Below are 22,266 nucleotides of genomic sequence, written 5' to 3' on the forward strand. Positions count from 1 at the left end.
CTCCATAGCAGATTATCCTTTTAGTACAAGTACTGTAAGCCCTTTACTTGCTAATATTGGGAGGGGGTTTCAAGGTGCCCCACAGAAGCGCAGATGCAACAATCAGTCACACAATCACAAAACACCACAAGAGTACTACGAAGCAAACCTCTATGCCTTGTGAACAGAGCAAAAGAATAAAAAAAAAAAAAAGAAATGCAGAAAAGCAACGATCACATTTTTTAGCAACTGTACTAGTAAAACACTATTACACACACTATTATCATGTCAGGAAATGAGATTCCACTTAAGCAGCAGAGCTATCTACACAATCATATTTAACAACTTCCTGCGGCTCCACGTTATACATAAACCTTTGAAGAAAAGGAAATCAAATGCATTGCAGTGTGTGATATACAGCACGAGTTGCTTATCATGGTGGCTTACACTCGAATAATGATCTGGCAGGTTAGAGTGATTCTGCTTGGGTGTACAGGTGCAATCATGATGAAGCATGTAAAGTAACTTTATTGCAGCCACTTGTCATCGACAAGTGAAGTGTAGGTAGTCCCACCAGATTTCAAGGAGCACTGATGCCGCTGTGGTGGGAATACTTGGAATAAAAAAACCGTAGTGCCTTATTTTGAAATATTTTTAATCTATTTTTTTTTCTTGTAAACTTCCGTGCAGGCAACAGTAATCATTCAACAACAAATGGTTTAAGGCAAAGTGCAACAAAATCTCATTTTGCCTAAAATGGCTTTAGAGTAGCGCATACTACTGAAACAATCTCGATGAAGCTTCAAGGCCGGTAATTTGCTTATTAGCCTTTAAGGAACGCCTAAGCAAATGACACATGCACCTGATTGTTAGTGGATATGATACCAGTATACCAGTACCAGTATACCAGAAATACCAGTATCGTCACGTCTGAGATTTTCACAGCACTGGGGGCATTGCCTAATCTCGGACGTCACGCTGAGCAACCCCACTGGTTCTCAATTTTGTGGGCTGCGAGTCACTCCTGGCAAGTGGTAATGAGATTTTTTTTTTCCATGATGCATCCACTTGCATTTCAAATGTAACCTTTTGCATGGATGTTACTCTTTATCTGTATACTATTCAAAACGAGGCTTTCTATACATTCTGAAAAATTTTTTTTGCCATTAGCCCGTGGTTCTTGGTTAGTGCAGTCTAGCGGAGATGCTTCTCGCTCACTCGGTCGTCTCTCTCCTCTGGACTACCCCCCCTCGCAGGCCATTTACAAGATGGTGGGGTCTGTGATGAAGATGCCGGAAGACGAGTCGACGCCCGAGAAGCGCACCGACAAGATCTTCCGGCAGATGGACAAGAACATGGACGGAAAACTCTCGCTGGAGGAGTTTATTGAGGGCGCCAAAAGTGATCCCTCGATTGTGCGGCTACTCCAGTGCGACCCCCAGTCCTCCCACTGATCGCCGCCGCCACTGCCTCCTGCCGCCGCCGCCGCCGCCCTCTTGCGCTGCCCTTGCCCACTCACCGGTGCATCAAGCTGCTGCTGCCTCCTCCTCTCCCGTCAGACCCACCAATCACGACCGAGCACGAGAGCTCTCTTTTTTCTCTCTTACTTTCACTGGGGAAGCCTCGCTCTGTGTGCTCCCTCCTCCGATTCCCTCGCTCTTTCTCAGCTTCCACTGTAACAATGCTTTTTGCGAGTTTTGACACCACGGGCTGGAGCTGTGTCCTGGAATGATGAATTCTGGTGGTATGTGACTTTTGGCAGGTGCCATTTGATTGATCCAGTGAAAGGTGTTTCATTTAGTTTTGTTCGTTTCAACCATAACTGCCAGAACGCATTATGTACAGTTGGTGACAGCCTCAACTTGGACAATATGCCTATAGCCGGCTAACTTTAGCAAATATGGGCTATATGGAGCAAAGCTTCAATGCTTTGAAAGGAAGACGCTTTAAGTTAGCTCGTTCAAGGCACGACAACCGGAAATCTCAAGCACCTTCTGCAGGAAATGCAGAAAGGGTGTTTAAGGCTTGTCCTGGTTAAGTATGATGGTGACCACGCATACGGGGAGGCATTAACTTGTTCATTTGCTCGGAAAATTATGGACATGGTGAAAAAAAATAATAAACCAAACAATATGCAAAGGAAAGAAATGCAGTCTGTCAATTATGTATTTCTGGGGTAGCAGTTTTGTTACTTTGTATAAAAACTCTAGATCACTAGCCCAAGAGAAATTTTCATTTAACTAGATATGCTCGTTTGATTAACAATGCTGATAAAATAACGTTCATTTGCAAGAATGTTCATGTGCAAGAGAGTTGAGAAAGCATGTGTGGACACATCTCACATTGGCATTGTTTTTTTGTGATGCTTGGTTGTCAAAGGCATTGACATTAAGGCTGAATATTAGTCTTCAGGCAGGTTTCTGTCAGCGTATGCTGATTGCCAGAACCAGGGGAAGTTGATTTGATGAAAACGTTTACGTGCAGACAGACATATTTGTTGTCGCCGTTATTTTTGTGATGCATGCTTGTTGTAAGTGTAGATCTATAAATTCATTATTGCTTTAATCCTAGTGAATTTTTTTAACCAGACATTCAGTTGCCATCACGTCATCAAACAGGCCAAGCTATGGGCAGTCGTAACATTCAATGCACACTTGTCTAGAGACTTTCTGTCGTGTTCAACTAATACACTTTCTGTTGCAGCAAGACATTATTAAATGCGCTTGCTCATCTTTCTTAGCTGGCTGCACCCTCAGAGAATATGACGAGGCCAATCACAAACACGAAGTGCTAGTGGGTGGGTGGTACGAAAGCAATGCAACCAAGCAAACAGGCAAACAGCTGTGTTAAGTACATACACTACCCAATGAAGAACCGCAAGTGACATTACGGATGACATGCACTTCGTGCCACTGCTGTATATCCTGCGCCTGAGCGATGCATTACGCAGAAATTTGGTGTTACGCTAGAATGAAGCAGTGTCGCCAAAAGCGATCATTCCGGTAGACCTGGCCCCTGGCTTGCACCGGTGCCACTAGGCCACACCAGTTCTGCGCAGAGTGCGCCATCAGTGTGGCATGTGAATACAGCACTGTCTGCACTGCTCTTGCACCTTCTGCACCACTCATTGTGAAAGGCAGTGATTACTTGTTTCCAGTCTCGGGCCGGTCTGTACTGAATGCTGTATTGGTTTTCGAGGCAAAGGTTAATGGCCCTCCTGGTGGAAGTGCTGTTTTGTTCATGCTCAGCTGTCAGTGTTTCACAGTTTAATACCACGTTCGGGTGCAGTGTCTGCTCATTTAATACAGACAGAATTAGATTTAGATGTCTGTGGCAATGCTCATCTTAAGGACGCAAGTTTTCTGAGAGAAATAGTGGCACTGTCTTTTTTTTTTTTTTAGGAATATGAACATTGACAGAATGTGGAGAGGTCTTAAGGCAGAAGGTGGAGAGGTTTGGCTTTCTAGTGACAGATGGCGCCAGCATTTCCTTCACTATGAAAATAGTGCGTTGGTGCCTCACAACTGCAGACGAGTCATACTGCATCTAAACATGGCATTAAACAAATTGCAGCGCCAAATAAGTGCCACTTGTTTGTGAAATTTGAATGTGAACAACAGTTTAGCTGAGAGAGCCGCCATGCCTGTCTCCTTCGGTATGACTTCGATATGACTTTGTAATGGAAGTGTATAGCATTGTTAAATGCAAGGTTAAAAATTTCTGACCCCACGAAACCGGTTTTGTCAATGCATGCTGGTTGACGAAACCCGAGGGTGCTGCAAGCCAGTGCTTCAATGTAGAGCCAGACTATTTGACTTTGCTTAAAAATGGAAGCACCTGAGAAAATGGCTCTCTCAGAGCCGGCATGCGAGGACAAATCATGGCCAGGGGCCATGACCTTTGTTTTAAACAGTGTTGGCTCTGCATGGAATTGCGAGCACTGAAACAGGATGTTTGGCTGCTGCTTTGCTTGGTGGTCTCTACAGCAAAGCACTGGTGTGGTAACATGCTAACGCTACTTAAGTTGCAAAGCCGCAGCACAGGCGTGTTGTGCAAAAAAAGAAAAATGGATGTTACTGCACGTAAATGCTGCTTTCTGTAAACGCAACACTGGCGTCCTTTTAGGTCCTCGTTAACTGCTTGTCCGGTGCTTGCGGGCTGTTGGGCTCTGTTGCCTTATCATTGCCCGCTTGCTTCATGCTCAAGCACGCATAGTTTTTCTTGTCTGATGGCAACCCTCTAATGTTACTAGGTTTGTTCTGTAGAAAGTTTCTAAAAAATGCCTTCGTTGCATTTCTTGCATCGCGCTGTCGCATCTGTTTCAAGGGGAGTACTGGCATGACATTTTCAACTGACTCTTTTTGCATTAAATGAAGGTTCGATTATTCTAAACCCTCGAAAGGATAGCGGCAAGTGTTGGAGCACTCTAAATAGCTTACTTTAATGCTTGTTTCTACAAAACTGCTTCGGTACACAGGAGGTGTATGCGTTGCAGTACGCTGGCTCACTTTGTTCCTGCAACTGCTGCAGTTGCGATACTTCGGGACAGCCAAAAAGAGACTTGCGCCGTACTCTCATTTGCTTTCTTAAGGGTGACATCATCATTCGCTCGCTAACCTTATTGTCACACACCATCAGTAAGTTTATCTCTGGGTCAGGGCGTCACAAATGTTGGTGATGCCAGTCCAGCATTTCTAGACCGACTTTAGTATCGAATACGTTTCCCAACCTTCCTGCTTGCTAAAAGAGTCAGTTTTATGTGTGAGAGCTGTTGTCTCCAACTTATATATATATATATATATATATATATATAACATGTGTCAGTACTCCTTTCAAACTCCCAAAGTGCCATTGATCCAACATTCTGTGTTCGTTTGCACCACTGATTTCATTGCCCGTTTCCCGCATTTTCCTCATTTGTGGGGATCAGTGGCCATTAATGCTCCGTAATACCGTTCGACCCAGCTTTTGAAGAGTCGTGCGGGTACTCATTATGGAGATAAGTGGACTCTAATGGCGTTCCTAAAGAATTGTTCGAGTGTTCATTTGAAGGTGTGACGCTTGGCACCCTTTTTGGGACACCTCTCATGCTCTGTGCTGTGACACGCACTTACGCGACACTACTCAAAATTCAAGTGCGCGTGGTAAATTAAAGGAGTACTGTGTCTGGCAGTCGTAGAGCTGCAATCTGGCTACTCAATGACTTGAAGGCTTTTTGTCTCCTTCGTGCACGGTTTAGACACTTTTGTGATCATAAAGCTGCAAGTGCATTCTGAGCGCTTGGTGTTTGACTTCTTGTTATTGTGCAGAAATGATGGCTGTTGAGGCGGTGATTGGGATTTACGGTCTTCCTTGCATTTTGTGCGATGTTGCATTTTCTGTCCGAGCAGTGTCATGAAGTTCTTGGATGTTTTGTATCTTATTTTGAACATTTATGTGGCGTGTCCTTATGGATACCCTAAGAGATGTCTGCCGTGTATGTTTCAAGATGCAAGCTGTAGAAGGCTTGCACCTTTGCCTCTTTTCATTTTTATTCCTCCTGTTTGTTTTGCTCAAATCATTCGTCAACTCAGCTTGTTCTGTGGGCTTGTCTTGGGTTGCCAAATGAGTATACTATATTTAGAATCATGTGATCACACTCAAGGCCACATTATCATCTTATGTCATTCTTAGCTCAGGTTGTTGTCGTTGGGACTCCTCAGAAGGCAGATTTTTCGCCACTCCGAACTTCTAGGGGGAGCACACAGCTCAATCTGGCTTTTGCATCCTCGGCAGGATTTTTTGTTCTTATTTAGTTTTTCTTTGCATTCGAAACAGCAGTTTGTCTCTCCTATCTCTCTCGGTCTTCTTTCAGTGCAGTAGCATAGAAAACATCATACTTTTGGTGTCAAATTCGGGCATACCCATCCCGTTAAGATCAGAGCTGAGACTTGGAAGACCTTGGCTTTGAAATATCTTTTGTTTTTGCAGATTTGATGAGCGTTCCTCCACTTCCTTTTTTTACATCTAAAAGCGGCCTCTGTAGAAGTTGTTTGGTTCCCATGAAAGAGTTCTTTATCAAGTGCCGAGGGCAGTTTGACCTTACGCCACTGTCTACTTAAGATGCTCTTCTGGTTTCACTTCAGCTACTTTATCGCAGTCCACTAACCTTTGAAAAGTCTTTGCCCTCCCCACACATCACCTGTTTCTGGCTTTCCCAGTGATTTTGATGCACCTTAGGCATGATGCCCGGTGATTGTACCTGCAAACGGTGCTTTCGCAAGGCCTATCAGGAATTCGCGGCTTGGAGGAAAGATATCGAAAAGTTTTTTGTGGAGTCGTGTCAACCGCAAGGTTGTTTGCGCCGATGGCGCCCTTCCCGTTGGCTCTGTGTGGCAACGCAGTCTTTCCTATGGTCGCCGCAAGGTTTTGTACAGCTTTGGCGACATTGTCGGTGGTCTGAAAGTGCGAATTCTGGTGTCCAGCAACACAGACGTCATTTCGATCTTGTTAATACTGTGGGGTTAGGGCAAGGGTGTAACAATGAAAGGGCAGGGAGAGGAGACTGTAAGTTGGCCCCAGGCATTGCTCAAAAGTGTCACGATGTGAATGGACAGCAGACCGGACAGAAACAAACAAAAAAAAGGTGCAACGGCTCTGCGCTGCAGGCTTTGAAATACATGACGAGTCTGTGAGTGTTTCTGTTCCGTGTTGCAGGCTGTATGTACAAAATAGTACACTCGAATCTTGGAATAAGAATAGGCAGGAGGAAACGCTGCGCCCCTGTGCCCTTTGGTGTTGCTTTACGATAATCTCAGAAGTGACACTCCTTGGTGTCTAGAGTATTCTGCATACTGGCACCCTCTGGTGGCAATGACGTAAACCCTAGTGCATGCTGATTGCGGCACTCTAAGCATGCATTTAGGAGTCTACGCACTCTCTCACCGTTCTTTCTTTTACATAAGATCATCCGATCGCTGGCACATGTTGCATCATGCACGGGTGTCTCCTTTGCTTGCTGCTTATAACTGTTCTACTAGTTAAGTGCGTGAAGTTATTTTTTCTTTTTCTCCAAACCGTGTATGGTAGGATTCTTCTTGTGCGATCTTTCAAAAAGCCTGATGTGTCATTGCCGTGAGTGAGAAAAAAAAAAAAGGACTATTCATTTGTAATGTGTGCAGACTGTGGTGTGCCTTAACACTCACAGACTCTCATTACCGCGAGGTCTTGCAGTTGCATTCTCTGTGCGTTGTAATGAAGTTGGTCCTCTTCACCGTGACTTGCATGGTTGCCAGCTGTTTCTCTTTTTGCTTTCCTTCTTGCGGGTGGGAATAAAGCAGCGACGTATGGAACATGTGACCCGACGAGTCGTTAGTGCTCCGTATTTTTCAAGACCAGCCTGTCACTATTTGCATGCGTGCCCCGTTTCGCGGCAGTGTTAAACTGAGTGCGCCATTGTTGCAGCCGCTTGAGCCAAAATATAATATTCCTTAGTCGTTCTATTGTGTACGAAACCTGTTTGCACAATTATCTTTTGTATCAGACGATTTGTGCAAGACTGAAACGTTTACTAATTGTCTCTTACTGGTCCTTGTCAAATCAAGTGTGCTGCTGAATCTCGCAAGTCATCTTCCGACAGGGAGTGCCGAAGCTTGAAGCTTGCTGCTGTGACTGCTGGTGCTTTCCCTTTTTACTGTATTTCTCGCTACTTGCGCCGTTACGGCTTGATCACGATGAACTAATATTGTCTCTAATTGTGTTTGCCTATGTGGTGTTTATGGTACAGATGTGCCCCCCCCCCCCCTACCCCCTTCGAGGTGTTTTCATACTCAAGCTGTTGCACTTTTTTGACATCTATTCCATGCACCTACTACACTGAGTCACTTCGAATACTGACTTTATCCGCATTCTGTAACATTGCTTCTGTGGACACTTGTAGTGCGAGCATATATTTGTCGAGACCCACTATTATATGCCAGATTGCGACTCGCGACCAGTATGATCACTTTATATTACTCCTGCTTTGAATTACTGAATTGTCGCTTGTGCTGGATTGTGTATGTAAAATGTTTGGTGGTTTCTCTTTTTGTCATGTGCATTTGTGTTGTGCTATCTCCCGGAATACACACCGACACTTCGGTAGCTAGTAGACCTGACTTTGTAACATTTTGATTAAGAGACATTCTTTTGTAATAACTTCAGTTTAATTAATATGAAAATTATGCCGTGCTTCGTGCTGTGTTCACACTGTCATTGCACATTCCTGTGATCATGCTACTGTTGACGTCAAAGCTAAATCGAAAAGCTTTCTTGGTGAACGTATTTGATGCCCCGTACTGTGTGATGGCAGATGGAAGAGGTGATGAGAAACCAGCACATTTAATTGCTGTTCACTCATAATTGAGTCTTGCATTATAGTTTGCAGAGATGAAGAGTAAACACGCAACACGAGCAAGTTTTACAGCAGCTTACACGTCACCCATTCAAGCACGTATTGATGTGTGTTGCGAGTGATCCGATTCACAAAGCGGTTAACTGTTGCATGGGCTGCTACACAGCAAGCTACTCTGGACTAAAATTTCATTGCGGAAACAGGGTTAACATTGTTTTTATTAAAGGAACATTAAAGGCAATTATTAGATGAAGCTGGAGGGATATACTAGCATACTTCCAGGTGTCCAAAATTTTCCTCTAAATGTGAATGGAGCATTTTAGCGAGTATGTGATGCTAAGTGTAAGGCAGAATTGTCAGCACTGCTGTGAACATAACAGTGCCAGCTTCCACGACAATCTGCCATGTTTTTAACTGGTTGTAGTCGTCTAGTGATAGCAAAAATGTTAATGGTGTTGCATTACAACATGCTAAAAAAAGGAAGTGTCGCCAACTTAGCTGTGTATTCCTACAGAAATAGCTTGCTAGTGTTACCTGTCCGCACTGCTCTGTCAGTGCTGTATGAAGTGTGTGGCGCCCTCTGTGCGGCACCTTCATTAAAAATAAAATGTTCCCAACAGAGCATGACCTCAGAGATTTCCAGCACATTGTGGGCTTCCTATCCAAGAGGTTCTGCTTGTCACAGGCGATTTGAACTTGCACTGTGAAAAAAATTGTGTCGCCTCTTCGATTGCAACTTCATCTGCATTTAAGTCACTTCTTGATCTATAGCAACTGCTGTGAGTTTCACATAGGTGATATGTTAATCTACTGTGATTCAATGTCTGCCTTTAATGTTCCTTTATGGACAGCCCTTATGATGAACTCCCTCACCAAACATTCAAAGCAATGATCCTATTCAACTTAGTGTTCTGTTCCAAACCCTCGCAGGTTATTTGGTCATTGTAGACTGAAACACAGTTTGTGTCATTGATGTGGAAATCTGCCAAGGCATTGGAGGCAGCTTCTCTTTGAGAATGTGGCTGTTATGGAGAAGTAGTTAATGAGCAAGTAAGAAGGGGTGACCTTTACCTACTCCCTTGTAACTATCTCAGCTTTCAACTGATGCCTCCTGCAGTCTGATGAAGGAAATGTTGCCTGCTTTCAAGACTACCACGAGGACATGTATCTACAGAAGCATAAAGTGTGTTCCTATTCTTAGTGGCATCGCAGGCAGCCAAGCTTGCCACTTAAACAGCTAGACAGTACACACTGGAAGGCAAATTCCATAAGCCAACCTGTCAAAGCAGACAGGCTTTCACTACAGCTAAAAAAAAAAAAAAAAAACATGCTGGTCAAATATGAAGTTTCGCATTGACACATGGCACCTGTCTCAAAGCCCTTTTAACTTAGTCGGCTGGCCAAGGACTCGTAGAAAGTCATCAAAGCGCCAGGACACTGGGCCAACTCAGCCTCCCCCACTCATCCTCCCCCAAGAAAAGTAAAAATTCCATGCTATAACAGTATTCAAGAAGGCACTAGTGAATAGTAGTTGAAAATAATAGCTTAAAATTGTGCTTAGTACTAGTATGGCACCCTTTTGTTTAACAGTCACAGTAATGCTGATTAGTTGGACCCTGTTGACAGCAAAGTCCTTGTAAAGTGGCAACGATGTTGAATACCTTTACTGACTTCATTAGGCTGTCTATTTTCTCTGCTGGAGAAGTGGAATGGTATTGAATGTGGCCGCCATCTGCATTGACACGTGTGTATATACACGTATATCTCTATGCAGGAACACTTGGGACTCACCAGTTAAGGATCGATGGCACAAATGTGGTTATGACTTCGGGTACAACTCAACTTTGGTTTGGAACAGAACGCATGTATTGCTTCCGTCTATGTCGGCTAAGGGTTAATGCCAATCAAACAGTATTTCCTGCTGTCTTCCTGCCTGGCTTCACTTCCAGTGCAATCTGGCACTGCACCGTGATTATCTTTCTCTTCTCTCTATTCAAGAAGTACTGTGCTTATTTATTTATTGCGAAAAGGGGGACAGCAACATTGTAATGGGAGTGTTTGCTTTCCGTTTTTACTTTGTGAGTGAAAGGTTGTGAAGTGCTTGGTCAGCCAAGCTGCATCCTGTGTGATTGTGTGAAAGGCAAATGTGCCCCCGTTCATTCAGAGTTATGATACCCAGAATTTAGAATGACTGTTTGGCGACAAACCAGCACGTTCTTTCAGTTCTTGAGATCGCTTTTTCTAGTCCAGTCTCAAGCACCAGAAAAAAAGATTTTGTTTCAGTATGCCGATGGCTTTCTGCGATTCAGCAGCCGGTGAGGCGTGCTTGATTCATCGACAGTAAAAATTTCATGTGTTGTTGTGAAAATAAAGACTGTGAATCTGCTACGATGTGTGTTCAGGTTTGAGCTACTCTTCATCTTTTCCCGTTTAGCATATTGCAAAAGCATCTTGGTTCCGGTCCTTGATAAACACTGTGAAAATCATGTGCTTCTCATAGTTAAACGTCAGCAGTTTGAACTATTGCAAGCTATGCATGAGAATTGGTGCGTATCGGGTACAAGCTGATGCCGTGCGGCGTAAGCAGTGTGACCTTTAGAAGGTAATGTCATGCTTAGCATTAAACCACTGCTACTCACTCACCGGTCATTTGTTCAGAGTCACAACCACTGGAATGAAAACAGGAGAAGGCAAATAACTGTGGCAACGCGACAAGCCGTCTATACAAACCCCCTGCCTACTGTGGTGACCGTGTCCATCTAGCATCTCGGAAGCGCCGAGAAGAAGGAACACAGATGTGCGACTCCCCTGGCAGATCATCTGGTTTTCCGTGAGCCGTCATCCTTTCTGCAGGTCGCTTGGCGTCACCCAGGGCTTTGTACTAAGTGCCCCTCAGTGCTATGGTCAGTACAAGAGTGAAGGAAGAAAAAAAAATATCTCACCATTGTACTTGGTAGGTAATAGACAAAGGTCTTAGGTTGGTCTTTTTGCTGGACACAGCTACGTCCATGGTGTGTTTATGCCGAGATGCAAAAGGTGCCGAATCAGTTACAATGTTGGGATGGATGGAAGTGGTTGCCATGTTTTGACCTGGCGGCAGCATTGCAGGTGGGGAGAAACGGTGAGGGATAAGCCGAAACACGTTTTCGTTAAGTAAAGCCTCATTTTTCCTGTGTGGTGGGTTTACCTGCTATGGTCAGTGGTGGTGGTTGTACTGTGGAGAGGATGGTGGTGGCAACGAGGAAGGGGGAGGTGCAACATTGAGAGGAGGATAGCCAGCAACGGTGTGTCGGTTGGTTGACGGAAGTGAGTGCGCCGTCAGGACACGGTGGTGTAGCAGAAACTAAAGTTTCGTTCACACAAATTCCCTAGGTACCTGCATAACTCCTTTCTTTCATGGCTGCTCCAAGCAGCACCTTCTGGATCTCGGTGTAAACCACCAGTGTTGCTGTGAACTTAAGTTTCTGTGTTATTTGGATGTTTAGATGGAAATAGTGCAGAACTGAATTAAGCATGTCTGCTACAGTAGGCTCTATAGTGACAAGCTCTGTAGGTGTATTTTATTGTGAAACAGGTGTATTGCTCCAAGCCAGACCAAACTAAGGACAGCTCACTTTGGGTGGCACACGGCAAAAAAAAAAAAAAGAAAGGAAAAAGAAATGCAGCACAAACAACAGAAGGCATAAGAGGAGGCGCAGACAGGACAATTCCTGTTTGTTCTGGTGTTTGTGCCGCTTTCTTTTTTTTTTTGCACACCCCATATGGCCAACTTGCCCAGTTCTCAGTTTCGCATTGGGTGATTCTTGTACATTGCGGCTAGTTCAAGTTCCCAGGCTTGGGCCTCGTAGCAAACATTTAACTACATTTCACTGTTGGATTTGCAGTAGAACAGTACCGAAAATTGGTATCGTATTTAAATGTTGCTCTGACTCTCGGCTGATTGACAGTTCTAGCCTTTACGTTGCACATGCCAAGCACAAGTCAAGAGTGTTTCATGTGCGAATGGCAGGTGCTGAGCATGTAGAGCACGAGTCCGTCTTATTATTTATTATCTGTGAAATACTTGATTTAGCCAAAAGCTTATTACAGTTCACATTCTAGCTCTTTGTGCTGACCTATGTAGAGACGTTTAACGGAGTGCACAGGTATCCTGAGCATGAAATCCTTTTTTTTTTCTTTGTGTGTGTGTGATTGCCCTAGTGATACAACTGTCATGTCTGCTGTTTACTGGTTGCAAAACAATGTCGCAGTGAACGTCATCAAATGATCTTGTAATAAGGTGCATCTAGGCTGTAGCTTGTACTGACGTTAGGACGTTCTCAGCTTCTCTGTCACTTTTTGGTTTATATAACGATGGGCGCTATACATCTTGACACTACTGAACGTATCATTCATTGCTGCCGTGATGTAGAGTTTAAAATACATACACATGGTGCTTTGCTGCTTGGCATGATTCTCTCATGATCCATGCTTTGGTGCCGGGTTTTTATGATACAGCTGTGTAGTTTTTTAGACAGGCTGTAAGCCGACAGCCTATGTCAAAGCATTTTCTTTTTGTTGCGATATTCTCGACATTCTCAAGACCAGCACATCAGTGGTAGACAAGTTTTGGCCTTTGTTTTATGTTGATCTTGTCTAGTTGCACGAATGAATGTCATCCGCATGACATGTAGCTTGTTAAAGCAGGGGTGTCCCAGCTTGTAATCTGCATTCTTCATTTGAAGGTTGAGGTAGCACTACCTGCGAGTGGTACCCCAAGACAGCACGACGATGGCTGGAAGTGTTTGGGCCTACCTTTGATGACTCACTGAGAGAAATATTTTCAGTGTGGCTTTGTGTCAAGTTCTCGAGCGAGCCCCTCCTGGTGCGCGTCGAAGTTCTCGCTTGCATTTCATGCCATTCTTGGTGCAATTCATTTCCTTTAGTTTTGTTTGGTTTCTGCAATAACACATTATGCTTTGCATATTTTCTCCCAGTAGCCTGTCCTCATAGGTCTAGTGGGGCTCTTGCCATTGCTGCAATAGCACTTGCTAAATTCCACTTTCTTTGACCACTCATGCCAGTTTAATTTGTTTCCTGACTAAAAGCACCGTGCTGTGACCCAAGGTATTTCGTAAGGCGCGTCAGTATGAGACAGCTGCCCCTTCTTATTTTCTTACTAGCCTTGTTCCTTTTCCTGTGTTTAACAATCTTTACAAAGTCTTTATAATGTGCTTTTCCAGAAATAATGTTGGTGCACTGATATGACACATATACAATTGGGTATTGACAACGGGGGAAAAAACATTTATGCAGCACCAAACCAGGCATTCATTCGGCATTCACTACCATACACTATTTAGCACAGGCAGAGATCTAACTTTGGTGTTCTTAGTGCTGTTCTAGTGGAAGAAAAAAAAAAAGAACAGTGCCCATTCTTTGGGCATTTGTGGCTGCTCACATTGTTACATATGTACAGGCTCTGCTGTCACATTATTTTCCATGTTCTTCAGACTAAGCTGTGGTCTCTGGTAGCCTCTAGTGCAGTGTAGTTTTGAGATGTGTTGTGCATTACTTTTGCGCTCATCTAACCAGAAAGTTCAGAAATACAGCAACGTATGGGAACAATGATGGTTTATATTCACTCCAAATCGGTAATGTTTCTGATGCTCAGTCTGGACTTGCATTGGTTGTTGGAGCTCGTCTGCACTGTGCCGGAAGCAACTTCAGGGTCAGACGAGAACTGTCGCACGTCACAGAATGGAAGTTCATTGCGGTTTAATGTGGCTCTTATTATGTAAAGTCACCTAGGCATATTCAACACTTCTGAATGGCATTTCAGTAGACTGCGTGTAGTCACATGTAAGGACATGTCCCGTTTACTTTCCAAGGTACCGGTTACGGCACTTTCGATTAGGACAAATTTGCAAAAGGCGTGAAATCTGATGCCTATATGTAGTGTCTGCAGATATGTTTGATAGTACTATTGCTTGTGCACGTCTCGCATAACTCCAATACTGTTTTGAAGAGACATACTGAAAAACCCTTGGTGACTGCAGATTCATTAGGAACCTTTGAGCTCATACCCGACTCTAGTAGACACATCTTTGCTTGGCATGTTTGTAAAACCATGTCTTGCACACCGGCCCTCCATGTAACGCAGGAATGGTAATAATCGTGAATTTCCAAAGTGTGTCAGTATGAGACGACTGCCGCTTTTCTTTTCTTGCTAGCCCTGTTCTTTTTCCAGTGTTTGTCAATCTTTACTAAGCCTTTTTAATGTGCGTTTCCATAAACATTGCACATGCTCTTCTATGTGTATGTTTGTGTGGACGTAAGCCAGCAGACTCAATTACAGTGTTTACTGCCTTTGCAAAGCAAAAAAAGAACAGCTGTGGAAACAATTTCTGTGGAAACATTGTGGCTTTTTCTTCGTAAGGCTTGTCTGTTGGCAGTGATGGCGTTGTTTGCCTCTGCAGTAAGGGTGTAAAAACGGTGTAAATGCCATGAACTCGTAAAAGTTTTGATGTATTAGGGTGTAAGTTTGCCATATTAGGTTGTAATAGTTGCCAACCTTAGGCTGTAGCTTTGACAACAATCTTACTGTTTTCGTGCACTTTTTCTTTAACTTTGTGTGTTGATACTGCCCTGTCATGAAAGCTGTGCATCGTATATGTGTTCAGCAGGGTTCGTTACTGGAAGTTATCGGTCTTGCAGCATTAAAGACAAGAAGTGAGCACAAGGATGGCATCAATTAATGTTCCCTAGAAAATTAATGCACCAAAGTGTCTAGTAAGTTGAGGTAGTGTCTGATGCTTGTGGTTTGCTTCGGACAAATTTTGTTCTTGCATCCAATTACTATTTTGATTTTGGATCATTCCTAATTAGTTGGTGCACACCTTTACACAGTAGCTATGTTAAATTTATGCAGAATTGTTAGAGACAGAATGAAACGTCCCAAATTATGGCGATTACTGGTATCTGACAACCACGTTGTCATTAGTGCACTCTTAGATTGCAGTCAACACCAAGCTACATTAGTAGACTGCAAGTATGAAGTTGTGAGGGCATTATATTATGTTTCCTTTTTTTTTATTCGTATGTCAGCTGGCTTGTTGGATGTAATATTTACCTACACGTCCTGCATAGCTGCCTATGTAATTAGTAGTGTTATTGTAAAGAAAGAGCAAGGACGAATGAAAAATCTCAAGTCATGCCAGAAAGAATTTATTAAAATATGCAGGTTTGTTAGTGTGGTGAGCTTCTGCAGCAAGATGTTTGGGCTTTCTTTTTCCTACCAAATGTTTAACTTACAAGCCAGTTTCACTATTTCATTGCCGATTTCAGGCATAGCGTTCAGTCAGCCCACTCTTTCACCACATCCAAGAACTCCAAGACCAGATTTTTCGCTATGAGGGCATTAATTATATGTATACAAGCCCACGCTTTTTTGCATAGAGGCCTGGTTGAAGACTGAGACCATTTGAAGAATTGTTGGAAGGCAAATGTCTCAAGAGCATTGCCTGGTTTTAACCTGGTTCCGTTGCTTGTGTGACCAGGTTGACATACATGTCGGTAGCTTCTGCAAAGTCGCTTCACCTGATGCTCTGTGCTGAAACTCTGGGCTTAAAAAGAGGTCTTAAACAAGTGTAGCCGTGCATTTGACGAGAAAGGGGTTCAAATTAGTTCTTAGTGTAAAGAGAAAGTTTTGCTGCTTCACGATATCTCTACTGTGGAACCTGAATGGTTGGCTCCTTTCACTGCTCATTGTTAAGTGACAGTGTGTGTGCATGAAAATTTAACATGGAACTCAAGTGTGTTTGTTGGCCGTGGCATTCTTATCTGCACCCCTCCACTAGAGGCAGGAAATTTAAATGTGCTTATTGCACACCTAGCACTTTGTCTTTGTAGCCTAGAAAGTTCCTCAAGGTCTGTATAGATGCATATAGAACATGCATATATAGAGCGGCAAACTTTTTACTTACTTCATGCTAAAAGAAATGTTTGAAAAGGAACTTCGACTCTTCTGTTAGTAGCTGCATTGTAGAACATGCTATAATAACTTTACATTCGTCTGTCAATTTTGAAAAAAAATCTGCAGTCTGTAGCATCGCAGCACGAAAGTGCCCTTTAGAAGCAGGTGAAACTAGTGGATAGAGCAAGCTGGCCACATATTGGAACACCAGCTGACCATAACCTAAACATGAAAGCATTGGTAGTGTAAGAACATTGTCATAAGCTAGAATATTAAACTGAAGCTTCTGGCTTCCAACTGAATATTATTGCAAACTGACAATGTGCGATACTTGTTTCACGCACAGCTATCGAAGTTGCCCCTGAATTCAGTGCAGATGTTCTGTTGTGAAGATTGACAAAATGTTTAAGCTGTTCAGTTGGTGAATTGCAGTCAGTTGTGCAGAAGCACTCAGCCATCTAACCTTCTTCCTTACTCAAAATTTCAAGTATAGTAGTACACAGCTGCCTGGCAGGTCTGCTTCGTGTTGGCTACTCAAGAAGGTACTTTGAAGCCTTGCATTTGAACGGGAAATTCACTTGGCACCATTGCCTGCGGGCTTCTTAGACGCTAGACGTAGTGTTTCCTACGCATGACCTCTCAAGCCTCTTTGACGCTACCATGTCCCATAGATTTCTCAAAGAACATTTGACCGTAAGCAGGGTAAACTGCTTGCCTTGATTCCTAATTTAGGTGTTCTTAAGCAATACCTTTTAAATGTCTAGTAATAATAAATGTGCCATCGGCAGCTGGTCTATAAGGTTAGAAATGAGAGAAATGCTTCATTCCGGGAACTTCAGTGAATAAGCTAACACCTACCGTTTCACGAATACTTGCTGCAAGAGGGAAGTTGCTGTCAACGGTTGCCTTACAGACGATTGCTGCGAGATCGCAGGCCTGCGTTAAGTTTTCAAACCAGACTGTGGCCTCGCTTCTGATCCTGAACATGTTATGAAAAAGTGTGTCTTAAGAAACAGACAGCCCAAAAACTTAGGTAAACGGTTTATTGTTTCATGCATGGTTAGTTTCGCAGTGTGAATTGTGAACTCGTGCACAAAACCTAAGTTACTGTTGTGGTTTGTTTGTAAGCAGAGCCGTCTACACAAATAAAGAGACGGGGAACCAGTCGTTGTAGTGGCACATACTGTGGGAAGGAGGCTACTGCACTACTTTGCTAACTGTCTCTTGTACAAAGAAAAAAAAAAAAGGAGGGGAGTTTTTACACAATGTAAGGCTTTAATTAACGTTCATGCAATCGACATGGTGTCTACTTGAGTACTTTGTCGTGGTATGAAAAGCAGAATAAAAAAAGTATTTGCAGTGGCAAGGAAGTGCGTACATAGTTGTGCGTCTCTGCGAACACAATCACCTGTGTTGTCTGTGGGTTCGTGTGCACTGGTGGGTTGGAAGCAAGGACTTCCGGTGACCTGTCCACGGATTTGTGAATTTGTCGTCTGAACATTTGGAGCTCTTTATTTGAAGCTATTCATTAAAAGAAAGCTACTCTGGAACTTGTAATATTTGTTAATCCCTGTGGCATAGAGTTGCCAGGACCTGCTCCGAAAACACTTTTTTTTTCTTTTCATCTGTGCTTCGCACTGCTTCAACAATGCTTCAGATGTACGGGACGTGAATTTTCTGCAAGGAGCCTCCCTTAGTACCTTATCAAAAGGCTTCGAAACAAAGATGCTATTTTGAAAGCTGTCCTGATGTGCCATGTGTTTTTTTAAATTATTGCCCCAAGCACTCGATATGTTTTACTCCGATGGTAGCTGATGCCTCTCCGATTGGCTCAAAAGGAGAAATGGTAGTCAAATCGGTGTGTTGTGAGATGCGCAGAATAACTGCCAAACTGCGAGTACCATTGATGTAATAGGCATAAAAAACTGGCACATTCATTAGCCCAGAAACTTCACGTGTCTCTTTTGTGTCGTCCCGCTGGCTGCAAGTAGTCTGAAGGAATTGAGTGACGAGCTGTGCTGCAGACGAGAACAAGTTGCATATGCAGCATTTTCTTGTTCACTTCGACGGTATTCACAGAAATGCACATTTGGTCGATCCCTAGAACTGGTCACGCGAGATGTCCACGGATTTTTTTTTTTCAAGCCGGCTCTTGCGACTAAGGGAACGCGAGCGGCCGGTCAGTTTTGTCTCGGAAGTGTGATGGTTCCTCCTTTCGTTGCAGTCTGTGACACCAAGAAATATTTATTTTACGCACTGTTCAGATTTTTGCTTTCCCGCTTATGTGAGTCTTGCGTCGTGTTTCGTGTATAATTGTGTGTTGACTGTGGACGGCGTTGAATCTCTTCATCTTCCTCGTGGGGCGAGTGGGAATTTTGCGAGTGTGAGCTGCCTCTTGTACTCTATTTTTATTTGTCTTGTCATCACGGTTCCCCCTTTGCGCATTCTGATTGTACTCGGAGATGATAAAGATATAAAAAAAGAACTGTACATTCTCAGAGCGCGTGCTATGTAGATTGAATGCTAATAAAGTTCAGTTCTTCCCGAACAGACGTGTGGCTGCTTCTCCAGTGAGTTTTTGATGCCCTGGCGTGAAGTCCGGGTGAATCTGGCGCGCAAGTCGCAGTTACGCCCCAAAGGCGAAGCATTGATAGCGATCAGCAGAGTATTACACTATTACGCGAACTAATGTTCGTAGATTTATGGGCAGAAATTGCAGTACTACTGGCAATGAACAAGCTCGCGTGATGTCGCGCACCCAACGACACTCGCGAACAGAGTTCCCTCAACGGCCGCCAGCACCCCGCAGTTGCAACGCCTGCGTGACGAGTGCCGGCAGCTGAGAGAGAGCAAGCATGCTTTGTCCCAGTGCGAACGTTCCGTGCTGCTACTCTCTTCACCTTTATCTTCACCTAGAGTTACTGTATGTGCTACTACAGTGTACCCTATTCTAGAACACTGTAGTGTTACCAAGGGTAGCCTTTTGTAGCATATATCTGGATGTATGGATGGATGGATGTTATGAGCGTCCCCTTTGGAGGGGGGGCGGGGGCGGTGGGTTGCGACACCAAGCTCTTGCTATTATACTGCTTAATGTCCTACCTAGGGTAAAAAAAGAACAACAATATGAACTCCCACAACGGAATTTTCTGCTCCCCTATTGCGAACTTTGCTTTTGTACGTCTCCGTTTTTTTTGTCATTTCCCTACTTTTCTTCCACCAATCTTCCAATTGCCTCTTACTAATCTCTATTGCGGACATGTTTACTTTTCCTCTGCTCTCGCTGAACGTAAGGGCTTCAAGGAGGCCAGTGGTGCCTAAATCGACCGCTGGGCAGATATCGTCACATTCTAATAAAACATGCTCCATCGTTTCCCTAGCTTTACCGCAGCAAGCACATGCTTCTTCCTTCTTATATGTCGCTTTATAGATGCGTGTTCTAAGGCATCCTGATCTCGCTTCGAGTAGTAATGAGCTTCCCTTTGAGTTATCATAAATTGTTTCTTTCTTGATTTAGTGTTTTTCTTCTTAAGTAGTTACTCATGGCAGGTTTCTTTTCCATTGCTGCCGCCCACGAGATTATTTCAGCCTCTCTGACTTTCCGCTTGACGTTCTTTCTTGCTGTGTTGCCCACCCTACAGGCCGCCTACTTGCTGGTAAGCTTCCTAGTTCTTTTTCTCCACTGTGAATCAATGTTTTTCCTGTACAGGTACCTCCAACACTCTCCCAGCTCCCATTTACCTTTTTCCATATTGTACTGGGATTGTACTGAGAGGTACTGGGATCGATACCCAGCACCTCCACCAGATATGTTACGTAAGAAGACGCAGATGAAAAGCTATATACAAGTATATATACAACGTAATACGCCGCACTTGGCCAAGAGGCAACAGCCCGCGCTAGCCTCCAATCGTCGTCGTCGTCTTTTTACTGCTCGCCTCTTTGTCATTGGTAATACTATTCCGTAGCAATATCTTCACCACTCCGACTGCGTCGCCTCTCGAAGAGAAACGAAAGTCGCAGTTTCGCCCGAAAGGCGAAGCATTGATGGCGATAGCAAAGTATTACACTATTACGCGAATTAAAGGTCGTAGGTTTATCGGTCGTATATTTGCAGTAAACATTCGCTTACTTATTAAATAAGCAAGCACGGTTTCACGTGAGCTCGCGCGAACACGGAACAGGTCTCGCTCGATGACCGCAAACACACTGTCGCGACGCTGGTGGGATGAAGAGCGCAAACTGAGGGGAGCGAACGCTTCTGCTGACTTCCCCTTCAACGCGCTTATGACGCGGCGTTCATCACTCTGCGCTCGTGGAGAAAGCGTGCGGTCAGCGGCCAGCCATCTCGGCTCGCCATAGCTTTGCACTACCTCCAAGGTACGGTGCGGGCGGCGCACGGACGGACTAGACAGAGACGCGCGCTCACGTGTCCCCCCCCCCCTCCCCCCCTTCGTGAAACGCTTTTGGTAAGCTCCGATCGAGTACTAACTGCTGATTAAGTGGAAGCCTGTAAGTATCGTCGAGCGATCGCGATGGACGAGAAGCAAAGTGTGTTCAGCTTTGACTGAAAAAACGAAAGAGTGAGATACGTAACAAAGTACCAAACGTTTCGTAGTTGAGATAGCCACGTGTTTCGCGTTCACATATCTGAAGTTCGCCATTCAAGAAACGTGTGTGTCACAGCGTCGCCTTGCTTCAATTATGCTTGTACGAAAAAAAGCACACGTCGACACAAAAAACCAGGTATCAAAGAGTGAACTACACGAAACGGCACCCTGCAATCATTTAATTATTATGCTTTATTGCGTTAGCTACACCGGCAAAAAAAAAAAAAAAAAAAAAAAAAATGGCGAGAGCTAGTGGGGTTAAACTGGACTCGCTTAGTAGGCCAGGTGCACGAAGGCCCGCTGAACTTCATTAAAAGGCACTTCCTCATTAGAACAAGAATTGGCCTCCCTGGTACAGTACGTGACCACTACCTGCCTCACGACTCCTGCAGTTAAGCTAGGGCCCTCAATCCTCAGCGGCTGCGCAGAACGTGACCAAGGCGGCGGCCAGACCTGCGACGCGGCAGAGGATGCTAAGAATCTTTGGATCTGGACAGGTAACCACTGGAAATTGAACGTGGTAACATTTGAATGCGCGAACCCTCTCAAGTGAGGAATTACCAGGCATTGCCTGGGATATTATTGGCGTTAGTGAGGTTAGAAGAACCGATGATGCTTATACAGTGGTGACTAACGGCCACGTCCTCTGCTACAAACGTCTTCCTGATAGGATATCTGATCCACAAGGTGAGTGACATTGAATTCCACAGCGTTAATGTGAGGGTAGCAGTCGTATAGTAATATAATAAAGCTGAATATGGGAGGTATAGAATAAAGGTAGTAGAAGGCTACGCTCCAATATCCGCTCACGATGATGTAGGAATATAACAGTTTTATGACGATGCTGAATTAGCGAGGAGAAAGGTGCAAACGCAGCATACTGTTGCCATGGGCGACTTCAGTGCAAAAGTGGACAAAAAGCAGGTTGGGGAACAAGCAATTGGCAACTACGGCACCGATTCTAGGAACACTAAGCAGAGATGTTGGTAGAATTCGCGTAAAGGAATAGGCTCCGAATAATGAATACTTTCTTCAGGAAGCGAAGTAACAGGCAGTGGACCTGGAAAAGCCTTAAAGGAGGCACAAGAAACGAAATATATTTCATACTTTCTGCTGTAGGGATTGGAGCGGTCGTAGTCGTTGGGAGGACCTTGGGACGACAGGGCTAGGCGAGCAGGGTTTATTTGCAGGATTTACACTTAAAACAAGACATACATCGACAGTCTAGCGTGACTCCCATACGGAGCCCGCAAGACGACGCATACAGCAAACAGCTTACGAGCACACAGCTCACGAGTACATTTCTCGCACGACAACGAGCACACAGCTCACTAGTACATCTCGAGCATGAC

The 22,266-nt window shown here is 44.2% G+C and overlaps 1 protein-coding gene across 1 annotated transcript in view; it reads left to right on the top strand.

The window, feature by feature from the left end:
• Nca (neurocalcin homolog) overlaps positions 1-18,852 on the top strand; it is a 100,527-nt gene extending 81,675 nt beyond the window's left edge. Inside the window, exon 3 of the mRNA XM_050175788.3 lies at positions 1,236-18,852. Within this exon, the coding sequence (XP_050031745.1) occupies positions 1,236-1,433 (198 nt within the window). The 3' untranslated portion in view covers positions 1,434-18,852. The remainder of the gene's footprint in view (positions 1-1,235) is intronic.
• The last annotated feature ends 3,414 nt before the right edge of the window (positions 18,853-22,266 follow it).

This window comes from Dermacentor andersoni, chromosome 9 (genome assembly GCF_023375885.2).
Source record: "Dermacentor andersoni chromosome 9, qqDerAnde1_hic_scaffold, whole genome shotgun sequence".
Taxonomy (NCBI): Eukaryota; Metazoa; Arthropoda; class Arachnida; order Ixodida; family Ixodidae; genus Dermacentor; species Dermacentor andersoni.